Raw genomic sequence first — 10,556 nt, forward strand, 5'->3', positions numbered from 1 at the left:
TCAAACCTATCCATTCTGAAGGAAATCAGCCCTCAGTGCTCACTGGAAGGACAGATCGTGAAGCTGAGGCTCCAAGACTTTGGCCACCTCATGAGAAGAGAAGACTCCCTGGAAAAGACCCTGATGTTGGGAAAGATGGAGGGCACAAGGAGAAGGGGACAACAGAGGACGAGATGGTTGGATAGTGTTCTCAAAGCTACCAGCATGAGTTTGACCAAATTGTGGGAGGCAGTGGAAGACAGGAGTGCCTGGCGTGCTCTGGTCCATGGGGTCACGAAGAGTCGGACACGGCTAAATGACTGAACAACAACAACAACCCCCATTTTCCCCTCAAAATGCAACTAAATTTGAGAAGTACGTGTGGACGGCCAGAGCCGTGGGCTGGAGTCACACAAGTTGGAGTCACACCAATCCTACCACGCCCCTAACCCCAACAGAATCCACCTGGACCCCCATCCATGGACCATCACAAACTCTGCCCCGTTCCAGAGAGGTCCTAAGCCTTGACTTTGCTGGAGAGGCCCTTCTCAATCTTCCCTCCACCCACCCATTGCTCAAGAGGAAGCTGAAAACACTTGCTTCATTGCTGGGCTTTCCAATGATTCCTTTCGCAGTTCAGAGAGCCTCTGCTCTCCACAACGGCTCCTTTTGCTCTGCGTATGCCTCCCCCAAGCGCTTTCCCTGTTTGACCACCCTCCCTCCCAAACTGCCTGTTCCAAAGGCCTTTGCTGATGCCCACCTCCCCACAGTGAGCTGCAACCCGGCCCCAGCTCCCCCTCCCGGGCCAGTACTCACTGCTGTAGTGCCTGGTTGAGGAGTGCAGCTCAGAGGCACACCCTGAGGCGCTGAGAGCCCTCCCACTGGCTTCCCCCACTTCCTGTGTGGGCAAGACCAGCAGCCTCCCAGGGAAAGGGCCAAAAGGGGAAGTGGGTGCAGCATGCTCAGATGTGCGCTGCTGTGACCACCCAGGAATCTAACACTATCCTGGTAGTCGATGGTTCAGTCCGTAGGTCCTGTGCTGATTCTATGAAACAAACACCTCCAGTTCTCTGATTCTATGAAACAAACACCTCCTTCTTTTCGGTAGAGCATGAGACTCTTAAGCTCAAGGTTATGGGTTCCAGCCCCACATTGGGCAAAAGATTCCTGCATTGCAGGGGGTTGGACTGGATGACCCTCGGGGTCCCTTCCATCTCTACGATTCTGTGATTCTATTATTCAATTCATACTCTGTGATTCTAATAGGTTTCTTTTTGGTTAAGCAGCATATAAAGCTTATTAAATAGATATAAGTGTGCAGTTAAAAGTCTGCCTCAACCCTAGTGCAGGGGTATTTTACCATTTAGAGATACCTCGGGTTACATACACTTCAGGTTACAGTCTCCGCTAACCCAGAAACAGTACCTCGGGCTAAGAACTTTGCTTCAGGATGAGAACAGAAATTGTGCAGTGGCAGCGGGAGGCCCCATTAGCTAAAGTGGTGCTTCAAGTTAAGAACAGTTTCAGGTTAAGAACGGACCTCCGGAGCGAATTAAGTTCTTAACCCGAGGTACCACTGTATTCTCTTGTTTGAGACACTGGCCAATCCTTCCTTAGTAATTAGTAAGGGACACTGAATGGAAACCCTGAAACTGCTTTTTACTGTACAAACTGCTGACTAGGCCTACATGTACCATGCTGCTGCTGCTGCTGCTGCAACCACAACTGTGGTTTCTGTTTGCTTAAAAGTAAGGACCGGAAAGCGGTAGGGAAAGGATTAACCCTTTCCTCCCCAGCTGAGAGCCCAACAAAAATCCCCCCCCCACCTGTCCTGCCCACCACAATTAGTGATAAAAAAAAACCCTAGTAGTAGCAGGAGAAGTGGGATTTTCACTGGGATTGCAGCTGAGGAGCAGGATGGCCACATGTCCTTCTTCTTTATAGACCAGAGGGAGGAAATATTTTTCAGCCTGAGACCCAGGGCTGTGCAGGATGTGGGCAGCCAGGTACACTTGCCCAGGCCTCAGAGGGCTAAGTCAGCCGGGGGGGGGGGTTGCAGCACCAAGAACCAGCTGCTTTTTCGTTTGACTTTCTATTATAACGAGATATGATAGCCATCTCCCAACGTCTAAAGGGCTGTCCCATGGAAGATGGAGGAAGCTTGCTTTCTCCTGCTCTGGAGGGCAGGACTCGAACCAATGGCTTCTAGTTACAAGAAAGGAGATTCCAACAAAACAACAGGAATAACTTCCTGACAGTAAGAAATGTTCTGGTCCCAGAGCTGGGTGGGTCCAGAAGCAAAAGCAGGGGCAGCAAGTAATGTAAATTTTACCTTTCCCCCTTTTTTAAAAGCATGCTTGTTTCTGCACAAATTCGCACGCCCTTCTCTTCCCTCCATCCAGGCCTGCAAGGGTTGAAGGACACAGCCAAGCCAAAACACATACGTGTGTGTGTGTGTGTGTGTGTGTGTGTGTACACAAAGCAGGGCTTGTGAGGGGTGTGGCTTAGGGACAATCCCAAGGTTCCCCACATGTCATAGAGGACATTACTCTGTTTGAAGAACTGTCTAGTCGGGGTTGTCAACCTGGTCCCTCCCACCCACCAGTGGGCGTTTCAGGATTCTAGGTGGGCGGCAGGGGGTTCTACGGCACAAGCTGAATCCTCCTTCCATCGAGCACCGGCGGGCAGTAAGGAAATTTTACCATCAAGAAAGATGCGTTAGTGTGCAGTAGGTATAAAAGGTTGACTACCCCTGGACTAGTCCATGTCTGGGTTAAAGATGGTTAAAGCCATCAGAAGGGAGTGAAGGGTCTGCCATCCAATGGAGGGCTCAGGGGACAGGAGGGGTCTGAGGCCTTGAAGCTCTGCTTCTGAGTTCACATAGTTATTCCCCACACCTCACACACCTTAATTATGTGAAAAGGTTTGAGACAGGATGGAGGCCACCTTACCTGCTCCCCTGAACTCTGCTCCTGCCTTGCGTCACCAGTTTGGGACAAGCCGCATGTGCTGTGACTCCTGCCCAGAGACGAGGGACGGGAACGCAGAGGGAGGCTGTGGCAGGACATGAGGCCGATGTGGTGGAAAGGCGAGGGGTGTGGTTCCATGCAGAGGTCTACCAGAGAGTAAGACAGCACTTCCAAGTGAGCTAGAAGGATGAGGGAAATTGCAGGATCAGAAACACATGACAAGGTTGGGTGCTGGGGGACAGGTGCTGCTGTTCACAGGTCTGTGACTGGGGGCTTTCCACCTTTGCAGTTGGAGGCAGTTCCCTATGAAGACCAGTTGTTAGGAAGCACAAGTGGCAAGAGAGATGCTGCCCTCATGTCGTGCTTGTGGACTTCCTAGTTCTAGCCACAAAGTTCCCTTATGCTAGCATGTGCACACATAGTCTCTCAGGAGAGCATGCCTAATGTGTCCCATCAGCCGCCTATTGCAGGACTGGGCCCAATAGCCATCAACGGGTCAACATTCTTCCAGTCAAGGCTCCAACCAGGAATCTCTTGTGGTGATCTACCAGAGGCTGCAGAGAAGAGGAGGAGGGGGTAGGAACAGCGTTGTCCTCCCTGGTTCTGTTGTGATTTCACTTCTCCCTCCACCCCACTGCTTGGGAGGCCATTGGTTCCTTGTGACCTAAACTGAGCTATCAATGCTTCCTGCTCAGGGTCTTTGGTGGAACAATCATCAGATTCTCTATCTCCATGTTGCAGCCAATGTGAGACGTAATACGGAAACAAACCATTGGTCCAGCTGTCTTCAGCCTTGGTTTCCCAGATGTTGTTGGGATACTACTCCCATCATCTCTGACCATTGCCTAGGCTGATTGAAATAATGGGGGAAGAGCTCTGGTCTCTAGTGGCTGGCAGTGGCTCTCAGGGGTTTCAGACAGGGATCTTGCACAGCCCCACCTGGGGACTGAACCCAGAACCTTTTGCAGACAAAGCCTGGGCACTCTCACCAAGCCACAGCCCTGGCTGCTCCCCTCACAGTCCGCTGGCCTCCCTGTCCACTTGCCTGTCCTTCTGCTTGTTCCTGGTTGCCTCTTCCCACATGAGCCTGCCCATATATTGAGGCCCCAGGATGGTGCCCTCCAGATGCATTGGACTCCAGCTCCCATCACCCCAGAGAGTAGGGCTTCTCAGGAGAGCAATGCCATGGCTGTGGGGAATGTGTGATTGCTTTACAGTCCTCGCTTGGAAGGTCCTGCAAACCACCCCAATAAGGGTGACAGTCCTCTTTTAAAGGTGTGTCAGAGGAGAGTCCTCTCTTTTAAGGTGCCCTTTATGTGACTGTCCAGTCCAAGTCTAGCTTAAATATAAAGGCCAATAAGAAGGGAGAGCAAGGGCCTAAAATTTCCCATTGCCAACAACACTTGGGCAGCTGAATGGGTAGACACACAGGTCATCTGGTCAAATTTTTCCCCACTATGGTGAGATGTGTTGCATTTCTATTTAAATTCTAGCAGTTTTGTCTACAATATGTCTACAACTGGCATGCCAGCCTGGCTTCTCATTGTTTGGTCCTGCCCCAAAAACTCACCAGTGCCACCATCTTGCTCTGCGTTGATGCCAGGATGCTGTGTAGCATTTTCTAGGTGGGCTGTCCTTGTGCCAGGGGGCACTTCAATCATGTAGGTGGCAGGCACAAAGATGGGTCGCTTCTGCTTGGGCTGACCAAGCCGTCGCACCTGCCACCAGTCCTCATTGGCCTTGTGCATAAGCTGGAAGATCTCGCCTTCTTCAATGGTCACCTGCCTCCCATCCTCAGACTTATACTGGTAGTTGTAGAGGGCCTGCAGCATAACAGTGCCAGAGGGATTGTCCAGCGATGGTGCGCTCTGGCGGAGGTGGAACCCTTCCAGTAGCCGCCGTCCTGCAAGCATCTCATCAGAACAGGATAGCCGTGAAGAGTCAGGGACTGCGTGCCAGAAGGAGCTCTGAGTTGTCACCTATGAAGGGGCACAACACTGAGAGGCTGAACACACAAATAGAAATATACCTTTTAGAGCAGAGAAGATGCCAGTCCGCTTAGGCACATCTGCTGTAATCAACTGGTTGAATCATCATATACATGATGAAATATTAGTGTACTAAGAATGTGGAACACAGGAAGCGGGCCAATCCACCATTGGTCCATCTAGCTCAGGATAACTACACTGACTGTCAGGGGCTCTCTGGGGTTGGAGGCAGGACATTCTGTTCTGTCCCAGCCCTTCCTGAAGATGCCTGCGAATGACTTTCTGCCTGCAAAGCAGATGCTCTATCACTAGTGATGGGTGGCTCTGTCCATTTTGGTTTCTCTCTCTCATTTTTCCCATCTTAAGTTCAGTTCTCTACATTCCCACATTAGTTTGTAATTTTGTAAAAAAATGAAAAAGTCCTCAAGAAAATCCACCAGCATTTTAGTGTTAATTTCCTCCTATTATACACCTGTTTGTATGCAATTTTGCAATGCAATTTCCCCTATAATTCTAGTATGCTTTTTTCACTAACGTGCATTTTAGCCCAGTATATGCATTCTTGTGCACACTAGTTGGCTGGAGTACTGCATTGCAAAATTCAGGGAAGTGCAAATTTCAAAGAAAGTCTGTGTTTCAGTTCTCAGATTATTTCAGAAAGTGCAAATTAAGTAGGTTCAAGCTGAGTTGAAATTCTCCCCATCCCATTATTATTATTATTATTATTATTATTATTATTATTATTATTGACAAGCCCTTAGTTTTGCAGGAAAGGACAGGAAATTCCTAGCAACCATTGGATTATAAGTCCAGGCTTTTCTTCCTAGTGCTACAAAAGTCATAATATACATACACTGGCAATGAATTCCATAATTTAAATATGCATTGAAGATTAGGCCTTTCCCTCTTGGAGTTAGTCCTCCTCCTCTGTCCCAAAACATCTTGTTTATTCATTACATTTATATCCCACTCTTCCTCTATAGAGGTTGTGGTTCCCTCCCCATTTTATCCTCCCAACCATCCTATGGTGAGGCTGAGACACAACACTTAGGTCCATCCACACTTCTTCTTGACCCTAGCTTTGTAGGCATGGGTCCAAGCAGTGGCCAGGATGATGGGAGCAACATATGGAGCACCACAGGTTTCCCACACCTCTCTAACCGCTACACCTACGCCAAGCCACACACAATTGCTAACAGTATATTATTTCAATGGTCAGTTTACTTGCTTTTGAGATCTTTCTGCCTTGGCAAAAAAACGAAAACAAAAAACCCTGAACCATATCATAGCCACCACTGCATGTACACCAGACATTTAAAGCACATTACTGCCCTCCCCACAGAGCTATAATTCCCAACATCCTTAAAAAACTACAGTTCCCAGGATTCTACAGGGGAAGTATTGTGCTTCAAATGCATTGTACGGACGCAGCTGAGAGAGAACCAAGCAGGGAAAAGACAGTCCTGTGGCTCAGGAAGTGAGAATCGGATCTTCCTCCTCTACTGCAAACAAAGGGCTTCTCACGGACATGCTGCAACATGTGCCTTGTAGCTGGGAGTCTGTGGTTTCATTAGGGGCCGGTACATATGGCTTTCAGAATGCTGCTCAGACTGGAGAAGAAGGTAGCAGTGTCCCCACCAACTCCAGAAGTGTGACCTTTGTGCTTTCCAGTTTGCCTGGCCCTGGAAAAGCGAAAGTTGCAGGAGTGTCCAAGCAGCTGTTGCAAGAGGAAGCAATGCTGCTCTCGCAACTCATTGCAGAGAGTGAGTGCACAGCCATACAAAGCAGACTATGTTCCCAGTGGGATTTGCTCAGCTCATAAAAACCATCACAGGGAGGCAGTTTCTAGAGCCCCAGACTCTCAAACAAACTAAGCTGACTTGTCTTCGTCTCGGTCCCCTTGGAATTCCTCACTATTCTTCTTGTCAGCATCTCTCCAACATGACCTTCAAGGTACAAGATCCTTGTACCTTGTTCTTCGTAGGTACATGTTCTTCGTAGACCAATCTATGCATATTCCATCTAGATGAGGAGTGGTCACCCTGGAAATTGCACAGGGCAGCTGTGCAGCCTGTCCTGAGCCTGCCTGCCTGCCTACCTGAGGGAAGCCAGTGTGCGTGGTGGGGGCAGCTGGCCACAGATGGCAACCGAAGGCCTCCTTCCCTTACTCTGGCAGCAGCCCTGAGCAATTTCTGAGCAGCAGCTCCGAGCAAGGTGAAGTCAATCTATTTATTTATTTATTCCACAGTGACCCACATAAATGTCACGTGCAAGTGGGATGCACGTGCGCAGGTGGGGCAGTGATTGATAGATGTTGTTGTTGTTGTTTAGTCGTTTAGTCGTGTCCGCCTCTTCGTGACCCCATGGACCAGAGCACTCCAGGCACTCCTGTCTTCCACCACCTCCCGCAGTTTGGTCAGGCTCATATTTGTAGCTTCGAGAACACTGCCCAACCATCTCGTCCTCTGTCGTTCCCTTCTCCTTGTGCCCTCAATCTTTCCCAACATCAGGGTCCTTTCCAGGGAGTCTTCTCTTCTCATGAGGTGGCCAAAGTACTGGAGTCTCAGCTTCACGATCTGTCCTTCCAGTAAGCACTCAGGGCTGATTTCCTTAAGAATGGATAGGTTTGATCTTCTTGAGGTCCATGGGACTCTCAAGAGCCTCCTCCAGCACCATAATTCAAAAGCATCAATTCTTCGGCGATCAGCCTTCTTTATGGTCCAGCTCTCACTTCCATACATCACTACTGGGAAAACCATGGCTTTAACTATACGGACCTCTGTTGGCAAGGTGATGTCTCTGCTTTTTAAGATGCTGAGATAGATAGATAGATGATAGATAGATAGATAGATAGATAGATAGATAGATAGATAGATAGTGTGTTTGTGTGTGTGTTTGTGTAAAATATGCAACAAGCAGTTGTTCTGTAGTGCAAAGGTTCATGTCCACCCTTGGGCCACTCTCTGAGGGCCACTTTCCAGCAATAGTTGAGGCACAAAGTAGGTGCCTCAACTTAATCACTCATACAAACAGGCAAGGGGTTTAAGCTGCAATTGCTGTCCTTTATTCACTCAGTTTTGACAGAGTATCTTATCCTCCAGCTGCCTTCCAACCAAATTTATGGGAATTTTTAAAAAAATACATAAAACATGTTTGTTGAGCCAGCCTGCCTAGAGCGGACAGGCAAAGCAATAGTTCAAAGCTAATGAGTCTTTAAATAAAAGCTTCCTGCTTGCACGTTCTGCTGTTTCATTGCTTCCTGTTGAATTTAGGCTTTATACACACTATACATTTAAAATATAGCCCATGCCAAATAATCATAGGAACTGTAATTTGTTAAGGGTGCTGGGAATTGCAGTTCTGTGCAGAGTAAGCAGCAGTTCCCATGATTCTTTGGGGATGAGAATGTGCTTTAAATGTATGGTGGATACTCAGCCATGGTAGAATGGTAAGAATGGCCTCTTAATTAGCTGATGAAAAGCTTCTCTGAATTGCCTTTTAATGCCAGTCCTGTTCCTACTTTAATTGTTGATTTCCTCTCACTCCCCCCCCCCATTTTAATGCAGGGTGCCTTAACCCTATACAAAAGTTTTCACCTCTCAATTAGTAAGGGCTTCAGTCGGTGTGAAGCTGTGCAGAGAAACAACACAACTGGATAGCTCAGTTGGTGAGAATGTGGTGCTGATAATGCCAAGGACCAGGTTGTGGCTTTGGACACCTGCATATTCCTGCATTCCAGAGGGTTGGACTAGATGATTCTCAGGTCCCTTCCAGTTCTATGATCAAACAGTAGTGTTTTGTAACCAAGTACAGCAGTGGTTCCAATTAGCTAAGTACTGCAGGCCCCTGTTTTTCAAAAGCCAAGCCATGGACCTCCTACTTTTGAAAATGCTGCTCTCTCTTTGGTAGTTTTTGTTATGTGAATGGTGCCACTGCCACTATACCCCCCCCCCAATATTTCTCAGCGCAAAATGGGAGCCCTCATTTTAAATTTCCTGCAAAGAGATGCTACAATTGGGCACTGTGGAAAATTAAAAATGGCAGTTTGCCAATCCAACTACCAGCATACAGGATGGGGGAGGGACACGCTGACAATGGGCCTGCCATTAAGCCATAGACTAGCACCCCCCTACCCCCCACAAGTCTCTCACTACAAGAAAATCAACCCTATAAAAGAAAATCAACCCCAAGAAAATTAACCCCACTAAAACTTCTTGCTGCTTATATAAAAGTGGGGACAAGTGTGACACAATGTTCCATAGGAGCTAGGAGAAATCACAGAGTCCCACCTGCTAGATTTAAGTTTCTGGATCCTTTCGCCCATCCAATTCATGAAATCCCTTTGCATTCCCAAGAGATGAAGACAGAACCTGAATTCATAAATCTCTCCCACCAATCCACAAGAACAGAAGCACAAGATCCTGGCACCAGATCAACTGTGTATAAGAATTAAGTTTACCTGACTTCACATCACAAGGAAAGATGACGTTCCCGAGAGTGACTCTTTCGCTCCTGGATCTGCTCTCCTGTCCTTTCTATCCCTCGCGTCTGTGGGGTGTGAAAGATGAAGCATTTCCCTTCTTTAAAAGAATTCAGCGCACTGAGCACAAAGCGCAGGTATCGCACATCCGCTTTCGCAGGGGTTAATGGTTTCCTATCGGCAGCAGCGAGCTGCTTTGTTCACTTGCCCCACGATAAGGCAGGAAGGAGGCACTGTCTCTCTGACCCACAACCTCATAAATCAAACCTACACGGAGTTTTTAAAATCTTTTTTAAAAATAAAGATTGTAGCCTTTTTGTGTGTGCATGAAACAAATTATTACTGAAGCAAGAAGACCTGCTGAAACCAGCAAGACAAGGGTTGTAATCCTATGCATGCTGTCTTTTCGATACTTAAGTCTGTGGAGGATGCTTCCGAAAGCAGATGTGGTTGAGAGCACACTGCGTGGTTGCAGCCTAGGCACACCTTCATTGCGAGAGCACACCCACCGAAAGTGGGCTTAGTTCAGGCAGATCATAGGCTTCAGTCTAGAAACACAGGATACAGTGGTGCCCCGCAAGACGAATGCCTCGCAAGACGAAAAACTCGCTAGACGAAAGGGTTTTCCGTTTTTTGAGTCGTTCCACAAGACGAATTTCCCTATGGGCTTGCTTCACAAGACGAAACGTCTTGCGAGTTCTTGCGAGTTTGTTTCCTTTTTCTTAAAGCCGCTAAGCCGCTAATAGCCGCTAAGCCGTTAATAGCCGCTAAGCCGCTAATAGCCGCTAAGCCGCTAATAGCCGTGCTTCGCAAGGCGAAAAAACCGCAAGATGAAGAGACTCGCGGAACGGATTAATTTTGTCTTGCGAGACACCACTGTACTGCCTTACACTGAGTCAGTATTGTCTACACTGACTGGCAGTGGCTCTCCAGCCTTTCAGGCAGGGAACATACATTCCCGGCCCTACCTGTGGATGTCAGGGACTGAACTAGGGACCTTCTGCATGGCCTTGTAAATCATACACCTCATGTTTCATTTACAGAATATTCAGCCTCTACAAAAATCCACCAACAGCAGTCTTTAGTCCCCTGCATCCTTTTGCTCCTGCCACTAACTCCATTCTTGGGAAATCTGGACTG

The 10,556-nt window shown here is 48.1% G+C and overlaps 1 protein-coding gene across 1 annotated transcript; it reads right to left on the reverse strand.

The window, feature by feature from the left end:
* Nucleotides 1-1,663: 1,663 nt before the first annotated feature.
* On the reverse strand, nucleotides 1,664-9,794 carry LOC144327088 (uncharacterized). The gene is made up of 4 exons (XM_077925298.1): nucleotides 9,396-9,794; nucleotides 4,519-4,927; nucleotides 2,931-3,127; nucleotides 1,664-1,720 (listed from the first exon to the last, which is right to left on the reverse strand). Exons 2-4 carry the CDS (start codon nucleotides 4,859-4,861, stop codon nucleotides 1,664-1,666), a joined length of 597 nt encoding a protein of 198 aa, XP_077781424.1. The 5' UTR covers nucleotides 4,862-4,927; nucleotides 9,396-9,794.
* Between the last annotated feature and the right edge of the window lie 762 nt (nucleotides 9,795-10,556).

Source organism: Podarcis muralis, chromosome 2 (assembly GCF_964188315.1).
Source record: "Podarcis muralis chromosome 2, rPodMur119.hap1.1, whole genome shotgun sequence".
Lineage (NCBI taxonomy): Eukaryota > Metazoa > Chordata > Lepidosauria > Squamata > Lacertidae > Podarcis > Podarcis muralis.

Bases quoted from the DNA above. Each gene is read 5' to 3' on its own strand.
- LOC144327088 (XM_077925298.1), bottom strand. From the start codon at position 4,861: ATGCTTGCAGGACGGCGGCTACTGGAAGGGTTCCACCTCCGCCAGAGC. The intron at 3,128-4,518 runs GTGAGTTTTTGG...TCATCCTTCTAG, and splicing joins AGAGCAAGATGGTGGCACTG to CTCACTTGGAAGTGCTGTCT. The intron at 1,721-2,930 runs GTAAGGTGGCCT...CTTACTTTTAAG, and splicing joins AGCAGAGTTCAGGGGAGCAG to CAAACAGAAACCACAGTTGT.